Raw genomic sequence first — 25,033 nt, forward strand, 5'->3', positions numbered from 1 at the left:
TCCCACAAGTTCTGCGGCCGGCGAGAACTCAAAGTGCCTCCGAGTCGAGTGGCTCCGTCGAGAGGGCCGTCGTATCGGGGCCACCGATCACCTGGCCCTCGGAAAAGCTTATCCGCCTACTGCCTGCCTGGTTGACTGCCTGCTGCCTGCCTGCCTGCCTGCTGTCTGCCTGCCTGCTTGCCGACCGACGAACGAGGAGAGAGCGGGAGAGAGACCTACGACTCCGTTTGAGAATCCTTCTTCGTGCCGTTCTCAGGAAAGCCGTGCCACCCAAGGAAAGTCCGTGACAACGCCTTCCTCTAGCTAAACAAAGATCGATCGCGCATCGATTCCGTTTCGACGATCGACTTTCCTACTATGTATCCTTTAATTATACTAAGCTTTCGAATTCGAAGCGTGGCTGGCGAACTTTCAGGACGGCCTACACTCGCAATCTCCTCGAATCTGAGGAAAGTTGGAAAAGTGGAGGGTGAGACCGATCGATGATTCGATCGCGGATACGTTTCATAGCCGCGAACTGTAATTGTGCTAAAGGTAACGATCAGTTTTCTTTCCGCGTGGAATGCTGCGGAGAAGGTGCATTCTAAGCGCACCCACCGCCTTAACCGAGTGCACGAGAAAGAGAAGGAAAGAAGGAAAGAAGGAAAGAAAGAAAGAAAGAAAGAAAGACAGAAAGAAAGAAAGAAAGAACAACAGAGAGAGAGAAATCTCCATACGAACGAGAAGGAAACTTAATGTACATACAGATATAGAAAGCTGTAGAGACGAAGAAGCATAGTCGGTGGTGGTGAGATTGCCATTGCGCTCGCAGAAGAAGGAACGAGCGTGATCGCGATAAAGAAACAATCGAACTCGGTCCCGCCCACGAGACCGCCAACATTCAATTGTGTCTTCTCCTTCTCTTTCTTACTCCCATTTCTCTTTGTCTGTCTCCTTCTCTCCTTCCCGATCTATCCATCCATCTAATCGTTCTTTCCTTTCGCGCTCGGTGCTTCGAAGCGCGTCGAATAAGACGCTAACGGTATAAACCCTTGCGAATCGAATCAAGAAGATATTCTCCTTCTACTCCTTCGAAAGAGGAGAAGAAGAGAAAGAAGGGAAGCTATGGACAATTCGCGCTTCAAGGTCACGCAATGGAAAAGGAGAAAGAAAGAGAGAAATAGAGAGGGGGTGGGAGAGAGATACAACGTGACTCGGTCGAAAAGCAGGAGGATTCGAACGAGAAAGGACGATCACCCGGATCATCCTTCGAACTCTACGAACTCTCTCTCGAGAGAGGTGAATCGGCCGGATTACGCAAGCGGAGTAATTGAATATCGGTAGAGACATTGTTGTCATACCGCGAGTACCGTTCCACCTTGCTTTACAATGAAACGTAATAATAAAGGGGAGTGGCCTAGGAAAGATTCTGATTTCATTATTACACCATGCAGAACCGATGTAGAACGAATTATCATAGTCATCGGACGAAATCCGTTGACGCGGCAGAAAATATCCTTAACGTCAGGATTCTGTCGAGACGATGATCTTTCGCAAGTCGTTCGACCGCAACGACGACGACAACGACGAAAGAATATTCGCTCGTACGCGAGCTGTTTAGAGCTCATTAGCCGGCTATTAGATAGAGGAGGAGAAAGAGGAGGAAGAAAAATAAAAAGCAAAAGAAAAAGAAGGAGAAGAGGAGGAGGAGGAGGTGGTGGCAGTATCGGTGTCGGTACTACCGATCGAGCAACGGCGGTACCATTTATGGGAGAAAAACGCATTCACCCCGAGCCGTCGTCCTCGTCGTCATTATCATCATCCTCCTCCTCTTCTCTCTCGGTCCAGGCCTTCCGCAGCTCGCGAAGAAGGCGGACTTTCGAAATCGAGCGGTCGCTCGTTCGATTCGTGCCGTTCGCTCGCTCGGAGCATCGGCGTTTTCCGCGGCACCGTGCAAAGGTCATACCGGGAACGGGCCGCCGCGCGTCACATGTACACGTTCAGAAAAGAGAGATGCGAGTACTTACGTACGTTCGTTCTCCGCTAAGTCGGGAAAAGAAGAGACGGCAAAGAGACTATACGACGAGCCTAGGATAGGACGTGTATTCGCGCACGCTCGCTAGGGGAGGTCAACCGAGAGGTAACCGGCAACGACCGCCGAGCCCCGTTCGCCGAGATATGCACACCTCCTCGCGTCCCTCTTTGCGCTTCGATTAATCTCCGACTCTTGCGAGTCTCTCCGGGAATCGAGTTTATAGCTCGTCCCGAGCTATCTTCCCGTTAAACCTTTACAGGACCTTTCAATCCATCCTCGAGTCTTACAAATTTCTACCCTTGGAAACGGATTAACGGAGGAGAAAAATCGACCGTTTCGAGATACGTCCTCCGACGTTAACGTCGCGCGAAAATGCTCGTCGAGCGTGCGAAAACTAAAGAGGAAAATGACACTCTTCGCTTTCACTTCGCTAGAGGAAGAAACCGGTTTTTCCTTAATAATAACGAAGAATTTTACTCGTTCTTCGTATGATATTCTCGCGACTTCTACCAGTTAATCTTGACTTTTTATTTAATTTTTTTTTTTTTTGCGAGCTTCGCGATAAACGCAGAAATAATCTTACGGCTCTTGAGTTTGATACTCTCGAAAAGAAAAGATCAGATTACACCTGTACACCGCGGAGCAACGCTCGAAGTACTTGGGCGAAATAAAAGAGAGGCAACGATCGACTCGGCCATTCGCAACATCCTGAACGACTCGTGATTCCTCTTTCTCTCTCGCTCTCTCGCCTCGCGCGTGGTTAACCCTCTCCACGAGACTCTATCGCGCCGCCTGTGCCTGCCGAGGCGCGATAGCTCCTCGAGAAAAAAAAAAAAAACACAAAAGAGAAAAAAAGGAAAAGAAAGAAAAGAAGGAGAAAGAAACAGCTGCGCGATATCTCGATGCAATCATCTCCCTCGTTGAAACGACGATGAATCTGCATTATTCGAAGAACGGCACGTGGTATGGTAGTACGTCGTCGAGGCGCAAGGGACGCCGATACGAGGAGATACGCGGAGGAACTCGGCGTCTTTTCTGAACGCGGCATCGTTTCTACTACTATCCACTTTGCAACCCCCCGCTGAGATCGAACGTCTTTTTCGATACCAATTATTGCGCCGATCGCACGTTCTCGATATGCACGGGGCACCTAGGATAGGCTCTCTTTTCTATGGAACACGTCCTACGGAGCGCGTGGGAACGCCTTCCAGATACGACTCGGCGCTTTTCTTCGTTCATTCCCACGTATCGTGGACCGTGGACGAACGGATGGACGAGTCGTTCGAAGAGGAAAAACTCGCCCACTTGGCCAATTCTTTCGTACGTCTTGAACGAAAAAAACAAAAAAAAGAACAAAACAAAAAAAGAAAAATGAGAAAAGAAAAAAAATACCGACGTCGGTATACGCTGGGCGAATGTCCAATAAACTACTCAGGGCTATTGTTAAAAGAGCGATCTCGAACCCTGCGCGAGCCCGCGCACGTTACAATGTGGAGCGGAATCGATTTCATAGAGAATTACTTGGCGTCGGTGGGTATACAGCTTCCCTAGAGAGAAAGAGAACATACCTGACCGTCCGCGATTTTTTAAGAACGACCGAAGATTCGATTTGAGTGACGCAATGCCTCCGGCTGAATCTCCTTAAGTGCGAAATTTGCTGCACCCGCGTTCGCTCGATCGTTGCTTTCACGTGCGAGATCGAAGAAATCGCCTACCTCGCGCGCTCGCCACCCATTACTTTGGAACTCCGTTGGTATCCGTTACGCAAGTTCACCCGCGATCCGTCTACGATCCGGGGAGCGAGAAATTTGGAAGCGTGCTCTTGCACAACGGTTTCTCTTCCAGAGAGTAGAAACCTACAATGTGATTAACCACAAAGAGAGAGAGAGAGAGAGAGAATAGAAAAAGCATAGAGAGGAGTCGGGTATATTTACGCTTCGCGATACTTTTATTGCTCTTTCTTTCGACGGAAAAGGAGGATGAGAGAATAGAAAAGAAAGGAGACGAAAAGAAAAAACACTCGAGAGTCGATTTCGCACAAAAAAAGAAGTGTCGCTATCGTGGACGATGGTCGATCGATCGTGATCGAACTAAAAAGAGCTTCCTCGCACGTCCGACACCGTGCACGTTCTTCCGATCGAACGAACATCGACAGCGTGGGTAGATACGGTGACATAATATTTCTAGAGGATGGAGGTACGGAGATATTTTGACGCGTTGCGTTCCTTTGACGCGCACTTCCTCGTTTATGTAATACGATTACGCTGTAAAAGCTAAAGGCTTAGAGTACCGAACGGATCGATTCTCTCTCTTTCGCGTTAGTTCGGCACTTGGTTAGTTCTCCAAGAAGGAGACGAATTGCGTGAGCTTTTTCAGCTGATCCTCCGTCAGGCAGATCTCGTTGGTGAAGGTGCTTTGTTCCTTGTCGATCTTAACCGGCTGGACCATCGTCCCGTCTATGCTCCAGCCCCTTTCCATCGCCGCCTGTTGAGCCTCTTCCAATGCGAGACCCGTCATAGATGCGAGCACCGTCAAACCTAACGACGAGTAAGCCTTGGATATCAGCGTCATCGCTTGCTCGCGAACGCTATCTGAAAGGATCGTCCACGATGAGTCTACGATGCCATTTAAATCCTTTATTCTTATCTTCGGAAAAATCAATCGGTTCGGATTTACGCGGATTTTCCTCGAATCGAAATAAATCGAAATAAATCTGGATGTAACGTGCATACATAATAGATACGTTGCTCGTTGAATATTTGCTTTCGTAATGAGCGCGATTCTCGCTAAAAGGTTTCCAAGACAATAATGAAAGTTATCGAGATCGTGGAAGGTAGGGTGCGCGTCGATACCTCCGATAGCTAACGATACCTTTCAGAGCAGTCATGATCCCGGAAACGTCCTCGCTCCAATCCGCGTTGAGAGCTACGTGCACCGCGGGCCAGTCCCGTTGCCACATGTGTTTTCCTACCGCCCATATTCGGCCCAATTCCGAATTAGCATCCTTCAGATTCGACGGTATTCGTTTCCACAAGCACTTTGCGTTGCATCTGCGATGAGTTCATTTTTTTTTCTTCCCTTATTGTCTCCAACTATTTTTACGTATTATTGGAAAACTTGCCACGTGCATTTATCTTGCATAATTATATATTTATTCAAGCTTGCAAAAGCAATGATTCGCAAAAGGTTTCGTTGTAACGCGGAATATCGAAATGTTATCGATCGCACTAAACAAATCACGATAGGCGCATGCATTTATCTTATTACGGTAAAAGCTAGACTGCGCTCCGGTTTTCTTAACGATCATGCCAAATTGAATTGAAAGTTAATGTAAGATAAAATCATAGCGTCGGGAGAACAGTGCTTTGACCATAAAATCGTCCGATCAAATTAGCCAAGACTAATAGCATTCTCCGGCTACCGAGCGCGACTACGTGAATGCGATAATTGCCGATATAAGCACGGAGAATGCAATTAAAGTGAAAATAAGAGATACCGCTCTTAGTTAAACGTATGCCGATCAAAGGCGTTTTCTGCATTTTCGAAATATATTTTCTGATCAAAGTATATCTCTATGCATGCTGAATTAGTCCAGAATTGTATCCACAATTACACGGAATCAGAGTTTAATCGCTCGAGTTCTACGACCGATATTCCACGTTTCGTATCATACGTTATCTCGACGCTATCCCGATTGATAAATGACAGTTTATGATCATTGGCGGGCAAGTGCGATTTAGAAGAAAAAAAAAGCAAAAAGAAAAAAGAAAAAAAAAACTGTGACGAGACTCGACGACGAAACAGAAATAAGGTCGCTTTTCTAACGATACGAATGTTGAAAAAAGTTGGAAATGTAGCCGAGTTGAATGGAACTAAAAGATGCATAGACAGAAGTAAATTATATGCATCTTTCATTCTTTGTACATTGGCACGCTCAAAGTCTGATAATGGTTTGTTAAATAATTTCATATACTTACAAATCATTCTGGTAAAGATACATAGCCAACAGTTGAGCATAAGTTTGTGCCGACGCAACCCCAGCAGGTGCCTGAAAATAAACGAGTCGGTTAAAAGATCTCAGAGGGATACAGTATCGTATACATTCCTTCAAATATTATATTTGGCGATCGAAGAGAAAGACGAGTAATCACGAGGAAAATATTTGACTATACGTATATCTGAATATCTTGACTAAATACCTGACCGTGGAAAAAGTTTCAATGATTGATAGAAATACAACGATACTCGTATGGAACGTATTGATTCGAACATATTATCATTTACAACTTTCTACGTAGAGAAATAGCGTTTGATAAATTAGAAACAATATACCTATTAATAAATTGGACACACAATTGCGCTAACCTCTAATTCGGCTTTCTCCAACTCGAGAAGGAATTTGCCAACTTCGTTTAGCACCATGATGAAGCTTCGTTATTTTCTTAGAGAAAAAAACGACTCATCGAACAAAATATGAAGGAATCTATGAAACATCGAAATCAAGTAACGTTAAAGAAAATTCTTTAACAGCTGAAGCTGCCAAAGACTGACACGGATCACAAAGAAATACATAACCGTTCTAGAGGGAGACACCGTCCGACATTTCAACTCGCGAATTCGATTCGACGTATCGATTCCCATCGATAGCCAACGTCCAGGATAAAAGGCTCTATCGAGATATCGCTCTACATATCGACGATTACAATTGACAATATATTTATGAAATAAAAGCCAGATTGTTCTCATAATATAATTAAATCCGTCTTACGAAACGTTGCGTCGTTCCGAAATCAATAAGAAGTAAACTACTATTTAAAACTGGTTATTCGATTTGTTGACAATTGCGTCATGTCCATTTTGAGATACCAAGAACACGATAAATCTCACCATTCTTTAAAATAATATTATCGTAGACGCCTGTGCGTCTATCCTATGCGTAATATTCTTTATTTTGAACAAATAAATAATTTAGATGCTCTCGAGGTGTATCGTGTACTTCGTATACCATGACTATACCCGTGACTTGTCCCGCCGGTAAAAATTTAAATTAATCGACTGATGTCAACGACAATCGACTACTCGTAAGACAAAAATAATAACATAGCCGCGGCCTTTGTATCTGCATAACGATTATATATGCAAATCTCGAATGGAATATCATTTCCATAGATTATACGAAAGAAAATTTCATCCTAATTATTGTTATCGCAATCGAATCGTTTGTCTCCGATAGCGATAGTTCATGGTTCATCGTCTACTATTTTTACTGTCACAGTAGCGTCGATTCTTGGGCTTGATTCTAAGTGCGTATGGTCGGAGGCGCGTTTTAAAATAAAAAACAATTCGTATTACCGTTGCTCGAAAAGTTCATTTTCTATCGTAATATGATTCGCTGACTGCTGATGTTTTCGGTTGTTATTAAGGCGATTTTACATGGGACATGGCTACCGTCAAAGTAACGGAGCAAAAAGTTATTCTTTGTGGTGAATATGGTGTTGGGAAAACGTCTATATTCAGGCGATTCGCGAACAATTCCTTCGTGGCAAGTAACGATCGAAAATCGACGCTTGGTCTCGATAATATCGACAAAGAATATATAGTCGACGACAGACGAATACGCGTGAGTACTCCAAATGGTCTCTTATTTCTTGCTATGTGATTTTAATTAAGAAGACAATTCATACGATATCTGAATATTTTCCAATCGAATTTTTATGTATAATGCAACGGGTAATTCAAGTACTTCAATTTTAAAATGACATTAACATCGCATTAAAGCTCAATGGATGTTTCGCCATCCTCGGTCTACAATTGAATGGAATAGATGATTGAGTTTGCATATAAATGCACCCGACACGTAGGTAGCTCGTGGGTAGAGATTAATCGGAGGAATGTTTCCGTATATTTTTAATGCCGTCGTTTCGCTCCCTGTGAAATATAGATCATAAATTTTCTTAAAAAGTTAACTTCTCTCTGTCTTGATAGGTACGAGAGTCCGTCGAAGCACCAACTATGAATTTACTGTAACACACAGACGCAAAAGTTTTCTTGTTTTTTGCTTTATAGTTACAATTATGGGATACTGGAGGTATGGAGAGAGTAGCATCCGTGACATCGAGTTACTACAAGTTTGCGGAAGCAGCTATTTTGGTATTCGCTCTAGATAACTCGACGTCTTTTCATCTTTTATCTCAACATCTATTAGATATAGTTACGTACGCAGAAAACGCAAAGATTTTTCTTTGCGGCAACAAAAGTGACTTAGAAGGAGTTACTCCACAAGTTACAGATGCGGAAATGGAACAATTTTGGTATGTTTGTTAAGAAAAGATATATTTCTCTTAATTTCTATGATATAACACGTATGATCACTTTAGCGAGCAATGTCATAACTTAATTTCTGGAACTTACAAAACGTCTTGTAAAACTGGAGAAGGAATACATGAAATGTTCGAGGACATTGCGCAACATCTAGTTGAAGCTAATCGATCTCGAATGGAACTTCACGAAATGGACAAAGATCGCTTCAAAATTTCCTATATCGACGAAGCTACTGATCCATCGTGTTTATGTTAAAAAATAAGAAACAACGAACGAACTTTTACAATTTTTTTAGAAACGAAGGAATTGAATTATATTTCACGTCACGAGTATATGACAAGACGCGTTTTTCCAGATACGGAGCAAGTATTTGGAAACATCGACGTAGAAATTTTATATACGTAAAAATCTAGGAATAAATTTAAGGTCCTTGACAGTAACGATTTTTAAATTAAAATTTTATTATACGTCGAGGATAATTTTAATTAAGCGAGCTTTAACTCTACAACTTACTCTCTGCGCATCATTATACGCTTAATTCTGCTTATCGATATACGAGCCTTCTAATTCACACGCTAATAAAAAAAAAAAACTAATGCTGAGTCCATTTGATAGTTTTTAAATCGATTCCATCTTCGACCATCTCCCACAATGGACTGTAAAGAAACAAATTTTGTGATTCACGCAATCTCGATTTTTTATCTGGATTCGACATAATTCTATTGTTAAAAACACATGAACAATGAATCTGTCCATCCAATTGAAAATGAATTGCTTATAATAAGTGATGTAAATTAATCATGCTTTTACATTAAATAAAGATTTATACTATGATCAACGAAATTGTACCTCATATCGCGAAGCTTCTTAACTTCTTGAATCGTATGTTTTGCAGTATATTCGATTTCCTCCAGCGTAGTAAACCGCCCAATACCGAATCTACCCATGTCGAGATACAAAAATAAATTATACGTATATGCATATATTTATATACATATATATATATGCTCGTACATTGTTTTATATATTATACTCGCCTAATACTAGAATGTGCTAGATCTTCCGATGCTCCAATTGCTCTTAACACGTAACTAGGTTCTAAACTTGCACTTGTGCATGCAGAACCACTACTTAAGGCTATCTCTTTCAATGCCATTAGTAATGATTCTCCTTCTACACATGCAAATGATAAATTAACGCATCCAGGGTACCAAGCAACTGAGTCCCCATTGCGTACAACTTGCGGTAAATTAGACATAAGTTTTTCGATCAAGATATTTGAAAGATTCGTAATATATTTATGATCATACTGCAAACGATATGAGTTATAAAAAATTATATGAGTTATAAAAAATTCTATGAAAAACTATAAAAAGATCGAGCATACCTCCATTTCTGATTGTGCCAACTCACAAGCAGCACCAAGCCCAACAGCCAAAGGAGCTGGAACAGTTCCGCTTCTCATACCTCGTTCCTGCCCGCCTCCACTTTGTAACGCTTCAATACGAACACGTGGCCTTCGTCTTACATAGAGTGCTCCAATACCTATGCAAACGATTATGAAATATGAAATAATTAAAAAACTTGCAAGAGTTCATAGTGAGATATATATATAATACCTTTGGGTCCATATATTTTATGACCACTAATAGACATAAGATCAATGTTCATTGCATTAACGTCGAGCGGTATCTTTCCAACAGCTTGAGCTGCATCGGTATGAAAAAAAACCTTTTTCTTTCTGTCAAAAAAAGAATGATTATTCTAATATATATAAAATAAGAATATTTTATTTGTCGACGTATAATTATATGTATACGTATTTGCCTGCAAATAGCACCAATCTGTTCGACAGGTTGTCTAACGCCAATTTCATTATTAACCGTCATTATAGAAACGAGCGATGTAGCTGGCGTAATAGTAGCTTCTAATTGATCAATGTCGATAAGTCCATTCGATTTAACTGGTAGATACGTCACGTCGAACCCTTCTGCCTCCAAGGCTCTACACGAATCTAATACACATTTGTGCTCCTAAATGTATATATACTGATTTCAATATATATACCGATTTCAAGAACGACTCTATCTTCAATTAAAATTGCAAGTACTTACAGTTTGGGTCGTTACAACATGATTCTTTCTTGATTTATAAAACCTTGCTACACCCTTCACAGCGATATTATTGCATTCTGTTGCACCCGACGTAAAAACGATTTCTTTTTTATCGGCACCTATCAGATCTGCCACTTGCTAGTATATACGAAAAGAATCATTCAAAGATTCGAAAGGAAACTTTATTTTTATGTTAATTAAAATATGCCTCTGTACTAACTTTACGAGCATGTTCTATCGCAGCTTCCGTTTCCCATCCATACATGTGGGTTCTAGAATGCGGATTTCCATAATACGAAGTAAAATATAACATCATCTTATCCAATACCCGTGGGTCCTAAACATTAATCGCACTATTATTTTATAACCTACAGCATCATACTTATTGATCAAAGATACCATTGCACTGTAAGTATAAGATTGTGCAATATCATGTTATAATCCATACCATGGGTGTTGTAGCTTGAGCATCTAAATAAAGCGATCTACCTTCCAAGGGCCCTCTCTTATATTCATCGGTGATAGGAGCTGCATAATTATAAAACCGCAATAACAAAATATTAATCGAACTTCGGCAACTAACGATGACATGTAATCACAAATAAAACATACATTCATATTCCGCGATCTCTGAAAATTGTTGACTAAACCTGTGCAAAGAGCGGCAATCTTTGACTTGCCGTAACGTTATCATTAAGTTTTTTGTCGGTCGAAACATAATGAAAATATTAATATTATAAATAATTACTGATCGTGCCCGCGAGTTCGACTATTCCGCGTGTCCTTAACCTTCGTAATCTCTGTCATTCGGCGTAGTATCGCTCACGAGTGTCATCTATCGTCGATTGGCTGATCCAAATTTTCATCAACGTCGTTATCGACGGCGCTGTCTAACGATTCCTATGAAAATAAACATAATTTTTTATAATTGTTACGAGTATGAAATATATTTCGAAGAAAATTTCTACGAGGTTATCTCGTAGGATGGATCGATAGCGTCGACTTTCTCACAAAGGATATACGTGCCGAAGGCTCCTCGAAGAGATACATATATTCATCACGTTCGTCGTCAACGCGTTTATTCATTACTATATCTATTAATAACTTGGATTAGTTTTATGTCATTGCAGTTGCCCTCCTCTTCCAGAGAATAACACAATAGACACGAGTTCAAGGACAAAAGTCGGATAATCCGTAAAAGTATGCGAACACTTCATTTTTCTTTCATCGGACTCTTTCCTTTTTCAATTGTCTTTGCGTAACTTTTAGGTGAATTTGATCGTAACGCTTATTGGGCTAATAATGAAATAAAAACGTATAGAAAATGACCAAAAATTACGTTGAAATATCGAAGATAAAATCGATAATAAAGTCAAGATAAAAAAGATCGATAAACATCTCGATCACTTCCTCCAGGCATTTGCGAGTTTCTCGCATAATCGAGACCTTCTGCTACATTCTCGAGACACGACGATGATAACTAATCGAAAGACGAGCAGGTAAGTACGTGCGACAGGTAAACAAACCTTCATCGTGCAAGATTGTGCGAGCGTATTTTAAACACGTACGCTCCGATAAGGGTTGAATTTAAAGAAAAAGGAGCGCTGGACAAACGGTCAAGTCGTGGAAGTAACATCGTTCTGTAACAAACGCAAAAAAATGAGGACGAAAGGTAGGAACGAAAGACGGGACATCTTACTGATCGTAACGACGATTATGTTGTCGATAACTCTAAACGCGGCTTTTAGGGAAGATTGTAAAGATCGGCTGATGGACGTCTTCACGAAGGTCTGTGGCAACGATCGCCTCAAAAGAGGCATCGAAAAATTTGATTCAGAAAAAATGGGCTATAAAAAATTCCAGCTGGTCAAATCTATCGGTAAGTAAAAAAAAGTTTTTTTTTTGATCGATCGATCGATTAAATTTTCTACTTTGTTCCATCCCTTTTGTGCTTTCAGATTTTTCCCTAGAACGGGAGAAAAAATCTATATCCTTCAATAAGCACAAAAAAAGAGATATCTCGGCGAAAATAGCGAATCCAGAGGGAGAACATGTCGTGGATATTATTTCTGGTTCCAACCGAGAAGATTTTTATAACCAACAACGGTATTATCGACAGAAATTTCTTCCGCCTGCTTCCGTACGGTTTCAGAATGTTGCGGTAAGTAACTATAAGATGAAAAGTAATATTCAAGGAGGGTAAATCCATGATTCGATTCATAAGTTAGACTAATGATATCTAATAATAATTAATACAGTCCGAGCCGCGTATTTTATTTAATGGTTAACGTTGATAACACGATTATTTAGCGTTAAACGATAATAATGTATACGAACAACGAAAAGTCTCGAGTTTAACGTCGAATTCATAACATCGAATCCTTCTTAATTTCTTGCATTTAATAATTCTAAAGATTACAAGGTCATCATGAATGAATACGGCGACTAAACTCTTCCATTGCATTGCACGTTATCGCTTGCTCACGTCCTTCGGATAACGCTTTATCCGGACAATCCTTCATCAAAGACGTATACAACTTCCTGAAGTGAGTAATTTCACATCTCGTTAATCCATCCGTGTAATCAGCCTTTGTGGAAATTATAATTCTAAGGTCTATCAAACGTGTCTAAAAATATTTAAAAATATTACGCTAACAAAAAATGAATTTTGCACCGACGAGAGTCCCAATGCGTGTGCTTAAATACGTTGCATTCTCCTTTCAAATAGTTTCTCGCTCAACTTCTTCTTTTTCGTTTATATCTGTGAAGAAAGAAAAAGAGAAAGAAAAAAAAAACGAAACAAGTAAAATAACAAAGTCAAAATTGTTCCTATTTGGTAGACGGATGACGATGATCTGGGATTTGAGATGGCCGTCGAAGAATTGTACGAGCTTTATAACGATTTTAACGACCGACTACCACGATCTTTTACGCAAATCGAACGCAAGAAAATGCTACGAGACTTTGCTAAGACTTGCTGTTACGAGGATAATACTTGCGATAGCGAGAATTTTGACGGCCTGTGTTTTTGAAAAGAGTGGACGAATACTTTCCAAGGCTTTTCTTAATCAGAAAAATAAAATGTTACTTAATCTCCAAACCGTCGATACCTTCGTATATCCCTATGATCTTACCATAATGTCTATATATAATATTATAGTGAGATATAGTAGATTTATTACGCGAATATTTTCGGATCTTTCAAAAAGTCACTACGATAAATATATTTTCAGCAGCGGAAGAACGAATGCCGATAATTAAATGTCGCGTCGTCTTGCAAAACCGTAAAACGCGTACCCACCAATAAAAGTACGACTCGCAAGTGCTTAAAAGCGATATATCGCTCGTTAAGTAGTTTCTAAGAAATATTTTACCAAGAAGCTTCGTTCTTGGAGCAATATATTTGGATCTTGCGGCACTTTAAGTGTCATTTCGATTTAAAACAGAGGTATCTGAAATGGTACCGTATATTATATTTTCTAATTATACATATGTAAGATGGTCGCGCGAACGTATTAACGTATTATCGCGAGTATCGAGAATAAGGACGGTCTAATAGCTTTATTCTAATAGATCATTCCTTCTTTAATTATGATAGAAATATGATAACGCTGAAAAATCCGATATACGATATAGAAAAAGCCGAGCATAGATATATATCGATGTCAACGTTATCTTTGGTTTCGAGTTTCTATAAAGATGATAAGTGCTAAAGAATGCAGCGAACGCGAAAAGGGAGATATCTCTGTATGGTCAGCGATGCGTTAAGATGCCTTTGTGAAGGACTGACAGTGGAAAGGGGAAACAAAGGTAACGCTGAATAGAAAACGGTGAACGGATCTATATATAAATATTTATTAATCGCTAATCATACGATCCAATTGCCAGCGAAATTCCAATAAATAAAGGACTAAATCAATGAATTAGTTAATATCGATCCCTAACAGATAGAAGCATTTTTCAATTGATTGCCGATCGAAAGTTATTTCAATTTGATTTTTCTCGCGCGCAGATGAATCGTACAAACGATTTGCTTCTAACCACGTCCGATAGTCCGAGGTGCGTATTTTACTTAATCGTTAAGGTTAATAACACGATTATTTAGCGCTAAACAATAATTGATATTTAATACTAGTGAGATCATCAGTCGGTAAGAGAATTAATGTCACCGGCAACTCGAAAGCGAAGCTGTCCGTTGCACTTGACATGCCTATAAAAATATTTTACATTAATAAAATCTTTATTAAGTCTTCCTCTGTGAGATCACGTGATTAATCTCAAATTCAATCTTTAGAACGACAGAAAAAAAAGAAAAAATAATAGAAATACATTAATGGATTGAATGAATCACAAATTTTCTCACGTTACGTTAATCGTTACTGTCTTTAGGAAGGAAGTCGTACTCGAGAAGCAAAGTTCTTGATTCTTCTTCCCTCATTGCTGGCGATCCACAAATTTCAAGTCTTCTAATTTTGCGTGTTTCAAACTCATTCCCTAACTCGCCATTTTTCTTTCGACTTTGTAAGTCTTAACATGAAAGAAAAAAAAAAAGCAAAAAGAAAAGATTCGTCGAATCATCCTCTTCCCGTAAATTACGAAGAAAATCACAAATGGACGACAGAGTTGATAACGTCGATTATAAAACAACGACCAACCAGCACCCTTCTGTGGGACTAGATTCCTTAACATATCAAAATAACGTGGCGCTCGCTCGCTCGTTCGTTCTCTCTCTCTCTCTCTCTCTCTCTCTCTCTCTCTCTCTCTCTCTCTCTCTCTCTCTCTCTCTCTCTCTCTCTCTCTCTCTCACGCACAAATACTCAGCGTGCAATTCGAGCTATCATCGTCCTTCGATTACTTAAAAATATATCTACTTAAAATATGTACGAAAAAGTTCGAAGCATCTACGATCGTCGTTGATCCTGTAGATGGTTGTTGCAGTTATTTCGTCTTGTAGAAAAAGAGATACGAGTTCGTTCTATCTCCAATCTCCATCTCGAAAAAGATCACGAGGACGAAGAAGATGAGTTTCTGCGAACTTTGCTAACGAGGTAGTCGAGATTGGCGACGCTTTCGACGGCGCTTTCACTCGAATACGCTCGTGACTATCACGATTCGCTATTTCTCTCCTTTGTAAAGGTTTCGAAGAAAAATTTGTTTTCTTTTTTCTTCCTAATAACATTCGCCATGTCCGTGTTTTCGACCGTTCTTCGACCGACAGTCCTTGCCTTTTCTTGTATGATGATTACTTGGCGATAACGGTTTCTCTTCTTTCGACGGCGATTGTATTTCCACAAAAGAGTCGGGTAAGTTAACTATTCTGATGGACTCCTCTCTGTAAGACGAAAAAATAAAAAGATAAATAATGGTTCGTTCGATCGATCGTTATCAATGCGTTCGTTTCGTAGAAATAGTCGAAGTAAACAAAGGACTCGCGCGTGTCACGATCGTAACCTAAACGCTTATGTAAGAAGATCGATTAAGATTTTCGGAAAAACATATCTCACGAGCGTATAAATCACGTCGCGCGAAATCAACCGAGAATGAAAGAGAAGGAAAAAAGAAGGGAAGGGAAGGAAAGGGAAAGAGAGAAAACGAAAAAGATGAAACAAAGAAACGAGACGGAGAAAAAGATCGGAGATAGCGAATTGTCCTAGCACTTCGGACTAATCTTGCTACTAAAGGCCAGTTCATATAACCATGAACTTTAATAAAAGTAACATGGATTATCTTTGAGGCGATGATAAGAAGGTTGGTAACTGCTCTCTCGTTCGCTCGTTCGCTCGCTCGTTCACACGCTGTTCCGGTTTCTTACTCCCGGCGATTTGTGTACAATTAACGATGCTCGATGTAAACCACATCTATTATCTTGCTCGAATGTAAAGTCCAGAAGAATAAAGAAAAAGAAAGAGAGTTGGTACTTTTGCTCCAAGAACGACGAAACGATAACAATAGTTATCGATGTGTTTTGAAGAAACATACGAGTGGAACAAGTAGATACGGTATTTTACGATCGATCGGGCACGATTGGAAGGGATCAGATTATAAGATTAATCGTCGAGAGACGAGGAGAACGATCACGACGTTCGCGTGTGAAGGCTGATCGAGAGAGTCAAAGGTTATTGCAATTTACTAGGTTGACCTTTTGATTCCTTCTTACGGTCAATCGTTGTCAATAGAAACGGTAAGAGTCTTTGCACCCACGGTGTAGTGCGAAGCACCTATTATCGTGGAAAGGCATCGCGGTAGTTAATATGCTAGAAAATAAGTCACATAATAAGAGGATAAGCGTGACGATTACGGTAACTCCGTGGAATTTCGAGCGAGCGATGTCAAGGAACTCGAACCGGCTGAAAATATACGCGTAGAATTATAATATATCTTTCTCTCGTTAAAAATAAAACGTATCGGCGTGATTCTTTATCGAAGAAGAAATGACATCTTTAAACTGGTCTACGCGAGATTGCTTTTTTTTCAGACAGGATCGCAGACTTTCCCTTTAAGGGAAAAGAAGTCCCTTTGCGGTAGAAGGGATAAAAATGGCGGAACGTGGTGCGGCGAGCAAGGATGAGAGAAAACGAAAAAAGGATAGAGAGAGAGAGAGAGAGAGAGAGAGAGAGATGAAATAAAAACCAGAAGAGAAACTAACATCCACTCACATGACGTCGCGGGAACCTCCCCGCTTCTCCTCGGACGTTGGCTTGCAGTACTGCTCTAGCTGTACGTAGCTGCAGGAGTGATAACAACATTCTTCGACGAGTCCAGGGCCAGTAGGACCGCGTGGCTCGTCTTCGCCGCTGTACGAGAAGGGTTCGTTGTATCCTCGCTCGCTGCAAACCAGATACAACGCGTCGCTGAGCCTTTTCGAGCACAACCTCAGTGTTCTCAAATGAGATCTTCTATAAGGCGCGCAATCCATCGTCCCGAGGATATTCAAAAGGAGAAAGATCGTCAAGACGATCGTTGCCATGCCAAATCCTTTGATTCCCGCTGTCGAACAATGTCTTTTCGACGTCATCCTGTCTTTTCTCTTTTATTTTTATTTCGTTAAATTCAACGAAAAAACGACGATCGACCGAAGGAATTTGTTATCGATAAAGGAATGCTCTATCACTGTTGCTCGTAGAGTTTTATCTTTTGCGTAGATAACGTTTTCCGTGCTCGTAGGGAGAATGAAGGAAAGATGAATTTGACTTCGGTACTCTTCGATTTTCTTCTTATTCGTGTGAAAGATAAAAGATGTGGACCAATGTGAGACCGAGAAAGTCGTCTCTTCGGAAGAGCTCCGTTGCTACCGAGTCTCTCGGTGTCACTGGTACCGGTTCGTCTCGCCACGCGGTTCTTGTTCCAGATTTTACGGACCTCGAGAGAGCCCCGAGAGAGGGGGCAAACAAGAAGAGCATGCCTGTTGGTGGACAGACGCGTGCACGCCGATTGCAGAAACGGAGGGAAGGGGTTAACGCGAGAGAGGACTCGTCGGCATTTTCTTCTTGTTTTCTTTGACCGCCTATGTCGAAAAGAAGTCGCACTGGGGATGCTTTTGCATCCTCGCGACGTCGTAACAATCTTTTACGTTTTACGAACCGAATCGCTCGCGTACGAACGACTATTTTCTTTCAAATAAATCACCGACGACGGATTCCCGTTTTTCAATTGCCATTTCTATTTTATATTTCGATCCCTTGCTTCGTAACAACGTAAATTCTCTTCAAAATTAGAGAATTGTCACTTGCAACTAACTTATTCATTTTCCAAGGATTTAAAATCTACCGTTCTTGCTTATTAACGAAAACGACATAGAACGTGTGGTAAATATAAAAAAGGAAAAAGCTAAGATAATTCGTAGTCGTTGACCGATTGTCTTAATTTCCAAAGCGTTTATAAATAACATAGCGTGTTTGTCTTCCTTGAGAGCGCAGACGCGGAATCGCTTCAAATTGTTTTATTCCTTACTTTCTTTTTAATTTAATACGAGTCGTACGTACGTATCGTAATAATTACTCGAAACAAAGTACAAAGTAATCGATATTCCATTACACACGTAATAAATCATCGTACTTGAGAACGTAGCACGCGTGATAAGAAGATCTTTCTCATTGTAATATAATTGAAGGATCGATCGATCGGCGATGCGTGAAAGGAAACGTGAAGCACCGATCGCACGAGTTTACAAGAAACACGCCGATAGAATCATCCCGAGTGATCTTCGATTTCTATCGACCACCGGAAACAAAGGATGCTTTGTCTTATCGGGATTATTAATTAATCATAATGCCTGTTTTGTCTCAGTACGATAAATTTTCCGTACTTTTCACCAGATAATGGAGGGAAAGAGAGATAGAAGGAGAAACGCTCGTTCGACCTCCTACCCTCGTTTCTTTCCGGCGATTGTACCAGTTCCGATATCTTGAATCGAAAAAAAATTGCGTTCGACTCCCTCGTCTATTCATAGAAACCATCGACGGGTGTAAACTGTAAACAAGCTCGATTTTGCGCATTTTTCGCCATCACCTACTTATGTTTCATCAAGTTTCATTAAGATTCTCAAATTCTCGTCCTTTTCCCAGTTTAGATTTATCCTTCGATCTCGTCGTCGCACGCGCTTTCCCTTCATAAATACGAGAATTCTCTGCTGCCAACGATCCAATGAAAACGAACTATAATGTGAATAAATCCGTAGGATCAACGAGACGTAACGATCTCACCAATTATCCAGTTATGAACATTTACAATTCAAATAAAGCCTTGCGTTTCGTATCTGGTCCGCTTAAACGATTTCCGCGAAGCATACCTGTTAAATAGGACGATTGTGCGCTAGGATTATGCGTTTCAAGCATCGATCGAAAGGAAGAAAGATAATTATTAATCTCGCCAAGAGAAGCGTGTTAACTGCTTCATCCGAGTATAAAATTCTACTTATCGCTCGATCCTCGAACAAAAGGCACTCCCTCGATCGTTATGGAATTATACGTTCGATCGAGCGGGGAAACCACGAAAGCGGATTTTCTTTTTGTTCGCGTTTTTCTCTACCGCGAGGTTCTTTTACGACGACCGGTGTAGTCACGCTAGTTTAGGCTAACTCGAACACCGAGTTTTATTGTTGTCACCGTAAAGTAACGCGCTATTGAGATGAAAGCTTCGTCTTCTCGCGATCTATTAATAGATGTAATTGCGACTACCGTGCAGTGAAACTGTACTCGGTTAAGTTTACTTTTATTATGTCACGTGTACGAGCACGATATCGCAGTTGCGAAAAGCTGTCCACTCGCGTTGCGTTTGTTTCTTCTTTCGTTCGTCCGTTCGATTTAGAGAGAGATAGATAGATAGATAGATAGAGAGAGAGAGAGAGAGAGAGAGAGAGAGAGAGAGAGAGGAATCGAAAGATGAAGAAGAAAAAGAAGAAAGGGGAACGACACCAAGGACGTACAATGTCCCACGTGTTTCACGCGATGCACTCTCGTGGCTGACTAATCGTCCATGATTGTCGAATATACATCTTCTTCTTCTCTTTGACCCCACCGTACTTGACTTCTTCCACTATATTAACGAGGAAGACATTCTTCTTTTTCTCTTTTAAGAGGAAAGAATTAGATTGACTCGTATGTGGGAGGAGAGGTTCTCTACTTTTCTCTTTTCTTTTTTCCTCTTTCTTTTTGTACGTTACGCAAACGTTACGCCGAGTCAACGCAATTCAAACGCTACCACCGATACGCTAAAAATCCTACGGTTAATTAATTAGTTGGAAAAACTTTTTCTCCTTTATCGGGACCGCTTTGTAAGGACCTCTGGCACCGATTCGTTGGCACGGAAGATATTTTTCTTTCCTTTTAAATTATCCCGTGGCAGTGACCGCGTAATTGCCAACCCGAGAAACATGGATCGTACTTCGCACCCGAAGAAGAAACGATTTTATTTTTAGCCAAGGAGTATCGGTCATCGAGGCAAAAGAGAAATCGAACAGAGGAAGCGCGGATAGTCAAATTTATGTTTCCACGATAAGCTTAGGTTTCGCCTTTTCGCGAGATCAACGAAAATAAGTTCTTTGTATTTTCATTCGGTATCCGTCAATCATTCTTCAGCTATCAGCTGTTTTCCTCATCGATCGAGGGATTTTTTTTGGAAGAGGCATTAACGAGCGTACGACTGAAACGACTAGAAGAGAGAAACTCGGTCGTGCAGCTGGTGGTAGAGACCGATAGAATAAAATATAAGTTACGAGTTAGCGAATATATCATCCGATACGAATGCGTGTAAAGCCGATTTCTGCAAACATCACGTAAATGATCGTCATTTGCACTTTGAAATAGGCACTACACTTTCGCAGGGGGCATAAGCTCGCGGCATACTTATCGCATATTTACGAGCGATATACTATATTCTTCGCGTATCATCTTCTTCTTATTCTTCTTCTTCTTCGAGTGCACGCTCGAGATCCAGGCTACGATATATGTGATTGTAGGCGTCATATGTATACAAGTCGAAGTCGATTCTAGGCCCGACTTGTTACGCCAATCACGCGTGCGACGGTCCATTATAGGCTCTCTTTTCGTCTCTCTCTCTCTCTCTCTCTCTGCTCTCTTTCCGCTCTCTGCCGTCTATCGGTCGGAGTTTAAAATTGAGACCACTCTCGCAGGGGGTCATATCAGAGCAACTGTCTCGATCAGACTACGCTCATGATTATGCGCCCAACGCCGCATAATTCCCCGTCGAGTCGTTGTCTCTCTATTAAGCGCGACGTCGAAATTCGTATGTCGGTGAGACGACCGATCGAGAGGGCCAATCGAGAGGACCAATCGAGAGGGCCGACTGTCTCGTTTCATTTTACCGCTAATTTCTTGAATTCCGATTCAAACGTAGAATAGAATATCGCTGCTAAATTTGTTGGTAAATATGAACTAATCTATAAAAGTTACTAACTTACAACTGCTTGAACTTATCGGTTACGATTACGTTATGAGATTACTTACTGCAAGGATCATTATCGTTTACTTACGCACGAGAGATCGATAATATTCTCTTTCTCAAAGTTATCGGCGCGTATCCGAGAAGAAGATTACGTCGGATCGACGCGATCTGACTCTTCTTCAACCATCGTATATCTCGATTTTAAAATCGTTCCAACTCTTCGAAGGGACTCGTCGAACGATTCTCGAGCGTTCCTGTTGCTACGGGAGGTCCAAGTTCAACTCGCAACCGACCTGACGTCGGTGTAATCGAGTAAGCTCCCAGTCTCTTTTATCATTGCACCAGTCACAATTTGTCCTCGTGATCCGTCGCCGACTATTAGTTACCGTCTACGCTCGCAAAATTTTAATCTTACAAGCGAGGATGAATTCAACGAATCATTGGCCTTCGCGACATCGTCAGATTGTCTTATCCGTCTATCCTTCTTTTGATTGTTTTTTCTTTACTTCGTTTTCGAATGTATTATTTTTATCTAAATATGATAGACTAATAATCTTAAAATTATATATATATATATATATATATATATATATACGCATACACATATGTATCTATATATATATACATTATATGTGTGTATATATATCCATCATATAGATATATAGATGTATCTATATACTCCGATTCGCAAGGAAAACCGAAGGAATTCTTGATAGTTGATTTCTAAGCGCATAGAATATACAAATTGGACTAAGCAGTTGTTAACCGGCAACAGTTGACTACACGTGCAATGACTTTTATCATAGTTTAGGTCCTACCGATAGTAACAAGATAATTTTGTCTTTGCAATTGCGCCAATTGTTACTGCAGTTACTATTGATATATTAACAAGATAATTCATTTCACTATCTGAGCATTTATCTAATGCATACGAATAGCGGAGTGCAACGCTTAGACCTAAAGTTCTAAATCTATATCTTAGTTATCGGAGAAACATCATTTTCATATCGAAACATGAAGCTCGATTATCACCGGCTAAAAAGATCCCATAGAGATATTCTCTAATTGAAAATAGTCTATCGACGAGGTATAATAGAATGTTTTTTTTTGAAATCGCGCACGGTGGAAGAAAAAAATGTGATCGTTAAGAGATCCTAGTTTGATAAATAACTATCTTATTTTTATCACCGTAAACGCTACGAGTACAACCAAGTTAAGCAATCCTTCCGTTTGAGGTGGCTTACCTATGATATTGAATAATAGAGTGCAGACGTACCGGCAGAAATAGGTCGATCTAATTCCACCGATCTGTTGCAAAGACCTTTCTAATGGTACTATAGTAATTCGCTGTAACTCATACGTAATTACAGAAATTGTACTTTGATCCCAAAGAAAATCGACTCCGATTGAAATTTCAAAATATAAAGAGAAAATGTCGAATGTAGAATATTACTAAAAAAAAAGTACGAGCTATATTTAGACAAGATGATAAATCAGGAGAAGTCGAAGATCGATGAAAAAAATACATGGCAATCAGCAAAAGCGAGAGAAATAGTTTCGTTCCTTGTCACGACGAGGTCCAAGTTCAAATCACCATCGACCTGGCGTCGACATAATCGAGAAAGCGCACGAGTCGACGACTCTCTTATCGACTACATCGCCCGGGAAAAACATCTACGTCATATTCTTGTCGCATCGATTATTGACCATTGATACAAGATGAATTCCTTTAAGATACGAGATTCTAAGATATTTTTGACGATAACGCGCTCAACTAATTTGGTCCCGAGCTAAAAGAAAAGTCTCGCGCAGATCAAAGGCAAGTGGTACGAAACGCGTCAAGCTTTTACGAGGCTGCTCGAACTATTATCCTTGTCGTTTATCTTTCATTTCGCAAATGAAATGAAAATTAGAAGATACTTTGGTATGTTCACGTTTGTCATTGTAAGCGATAAAACGAAACGCGTGTCTGATTGTGAGCTGCAGCTGTCCGACGTCGACGTCGACATCGATGTCGATGTACGAGCTTCCTGCGACGACGATGGAGCTTCCTGCCAAGTTTAGCACAATACCAGCCATTGACCTTCTTTTTCATTGCCAATCCACCTATAACGGAGTATTCTCGACGATTCTGCATGCGCAGACTACTTGAAATTACGCAACGACGCCTTCGAAGACACAACCCAAAGGAAACATGAGAAAGTGATTGTTAAGTCGTTCCGCAAAATGCGCCCAGGCATATGTGCGCACGTCTTTACCGCGTTAGAAATTTGAGCTCTTTCAACAAGATTTACGTGTATTCTTATTTTATACGAGTTCGTCAAAAATAACTCCGTCCTTCCACTTCTTCGGCCGTTTGAGCCTTCTTCGACTTCCCATGAAACGGAAAAATAGAAATAAAAATTGGGAAAATTCGCGAAGCGTCCGCCAAACTCTATCGATTTTCTTGAATATTTTGCAAAAATACGGATTCACGTTCTATTTAGCGATCGTTTTTCGTCAAATTAATGTTATTTACCCTCTTGGATATCTCACGGAGTTCCGTATCCAGATATCAGCGGCGTACAAACAATGTGTCGGCGATCTCATTACGAAAACAAAATTAACGGTCTTTCCTCTTATGGTTCCTCTCTCTCTCTCTCTCTCTCTCTCTCTCTCTCTCTCTCTCTCTTCCGCTCCCTTTCTTTCTGCCTTGAAAGATTGATACACGAGAATACATGGCATTATCTTATCCGTGAAAGACGTTAAGATCATCTGGTAGATTCATCATTATTTTTCTTTACTTTTTTGCCTAGTCGGGCCGCGTCGAACGTAAAGAATTTTGAGTAATAACTCCGTGCTGTCGTTGTGATAAGTGATAAGAGAGTGCCGTTAAGCAGCGATAACCCGAGAGAACAGACGGGGGGTCACGCAGAGCGGCACGCTTTTCTCCCATCCTATTCGTTCTTAAATCCAGGCGTCTATATTTAACCTATCAATGGGATTAGATTCCGAGAAATGGCGCCAAAATAGGAAGAATTTGTCAAGGAATTCCTCCATCTTCTTCCTCTAAAAAAATGTTACCGTTGGCGTTTAAAAGACCTACCGACCTATCTAATACTTTCTACGATCGTATCGGGTATTGATTAGTGAACGATAATAATAAGTTTTTCTATTGAGGAAAAGTACAAAGGAATAAAGTACGATTTCGATATCGAACCACGAAAGCCGACATTTTTTTTATCGATAAAAGATGGACAAACGATAATAATCTAAAATCCGTTTTATGGCATTCTAATACAAGTGCATAATCCTAAACTTCTTTTATCCGAGTAAACGATCAAGCAATGAATACAACGTCGCATGTATATAGACTTGTCACCCTTGGGTAGTGATTTTGCGCGCGAAATATACATTAAAACTGTTATGAATTTAAGACCGATAACGGAGTCGATAAAATATCAAAATAATATTTGTTAAAATTTAAATAAAAAAAAAAGGACAAGAAGCAACCGTACATACAAATGCTATCGTTCCTTTGTGTTTTTCCTCGTTTTTGTTCTCTTGAGACGCAAAGCAGAGACACTACACAATGCAGCATATCACGGAAGTATATAAAATTCTGAAAATAGTTATAATAGTTCACTCTCTTGTCAAATGTCTCGGTCTAATCGCAATGAACTTTATCTTTATAAACGATTGT

The 25,033-nt window shown here is 40.4% G+C and overlaps 3 protein-coding genes across 6 annotated transcripts; 1 reads left to right on the forward strand and 2 right to left on the reverse strand.

Moving 5' to 3' along the window:
• Nucleotides 1–3,934: 3,934 nt before the first annotated feature.
• LOC127066719 (COP9 signalosome complex subunit 8) lies at nt 3,935–6,598 on the reverse strand. Of its 2 annotated transcripts, none has more exons than XM_051000774.1 (4): nt 6,380–6,598; nt 5,992–6,062; nt 4,886–5,064; nt 3,935–4,605 (listed from the first exon to the last, which is right to left on the reverse strand). In XM_051000774.1, exons 1-4 carry the CDS (start codon nt 6,434–6,436, stop codon nt 4,349–4,351), a joined length of 564 nt encoding a protein of 187 aa, XP_050856731.1. In that variant the 5' UTR covers nt 6,437–6,598; the 3' UTR covers nt 3,935–4,348. The 2 variants fall into 2 exon arrangements, with proteins under 2 accessions (XP_050856731.1, XP_050856732.1); XM_051000775.1 differs by having other exon boundaries at nt 6,347–6,594.
• Nucleotides 6,599–6,760: 162 nt separating this feature from the next.
• LOC127066718 (uncharacterized) lies at nt 6,761–15,263 on the forward strand. Of its 3 annotated transcripts, none has more exons than XM_051000773.1 (7): nt 6,761–7,634; nt 8,081–8,325; nt 8,392–12,121; nt 12,198–12,328; nt 12,408–12,610; nt 12,864–12,995; nt 13,219–15,263. In XM_051000773.1, exons 1-3 carry the CDS (start codon nt 7,455–7,457, stop codon nt 8,588–8,590), a joined length of 624 nt encoding a protein of 207 aa, XP_050856730.1. In that variant the 5' UTR covers nt 6,761–7,454; the 3' UTR covers nt 8,591–12,121; nt 12,198–12,328; nt 12,408–12,610; nt 12,864–12,995; nt 13,219–15,263. The 3 variants fall into 3 exon arrangements, with proteins under 3 accessions (XP_050856730.1, XP_050856729.1, XP_050856728.1); XM_051000772.1 differs by having other exon boundaries at nt 13,290–15,263; XM_051000771.1 differs by lacking the exon at nt 12,864–12,995 and having other exon boundaries at nt 13,290–15,263.
• Nucleotides 8,777–11,204, reverse strand: LOC127066713 (cysteine desulfurase, mitochondrial). Its single transcript, XM_051000761.1, has 10 exons — nt 11,062–11,204; nt 10,898–10,977; nt 10,670–10,786; nt 10,450–10,587; nt 10,163–10,368; nt 9,955–10,076; nt 9,723–9,880; nt 9,373–9,644; nt 9,185–9,274; nt 8,777–8,991 (listed from the first exon to the last, which is right to left on the reverse strand). Exons 1-10 carry the CDS (start codon nt 11,165–11,167, stop codon nt 8,928–8,930), a joined length of 1,353 nt encoding a protein of 450 aa, XP_050856718.1. The 5' UTR covers nt 11,168–11,204; the 3' UTR covers nt 8,777–8,927.
• Nucleotides 15,264–25,033: the final 9,770 nt, after the last annotated feature.

The sequence above is a fragment of the Vespula vulgaris genome, chromosome 10 (genome assembly GCF_905475345.1).
Source record: "Vespula vulgaris chromosome 10, iyVesVulg1.1, whole genome shotgun sequence".
NCBI lineage: Eukaryota > Metazoa > Arthropoda > Insecta > Hymenoptera > Vespidae > Vespula > Vespula vulgaris.

Bases quoted from the DNA above. Each gene is read 5' to 3' on its own strand.
- LOC127066719 (XM_051000774.1), bottom strand. From the start codon at position 6,436: ATGGTGCTAAACGAAGTTGGCAAATTCCTTCTCGAGTTGGAGAAAGCC. The intron at 6,063-6,379 runs GTTAGCGCAATT...GTTTATTTTCAG, and splicing joins TGGAGAAAGCCGAATTAGAG to GCACCTGCTGGGGTTGCGTC. The intron at 4,606-4,885 runs GTATCGTTAGCT...CGATCCTTTCAG, and splicing joins GATCATGACTGCTCTGAAAG to ATAGCGTTCGCGAGCAAGCG.
- LOC127066718 (XM_051000773.1), top strand. From the start codon at position 7,455: ATGGCTACCGTCAAAGTAACGGAGCAAAAAGTTATTCTTTGTGGTGAA. The intron at 7,635-8,080 runs GTGAGTACTCCA...TTTGCTTTATAG, and splicing joins TCGACGACAGACGAATACGC to TTACAATTATGGGATACTGG. The intron at 8,326-8,391 runs GTATGTTTGTTA...TGATCACTTTAG, and splicing joins GCGGAAATGGAACAATTTTG to CGAGCAATGTCATAACTTAA.
- LOC127066713 (XM_051000761.1), bottom strand. From the start codon at position 11,167: ATGTTTCGACCGACAAAAAACTTAATGATAACGTTACGGCAAGTCAAA. The intron at 10,978-11,061 runs GTATGTTTTATT...ATAATTATGCAG, and splicing joins AGAGATCGCGGAATATGAAT to CTCCTATCACCGATGAATAT. The intron at 8,992-9,184 runs GTACAATTTCGT...GTTTCTTTACAG, and splicing joins AAGAAGCTTCGCGATATGAG to TCCATTGTGGGAGATGGTCG.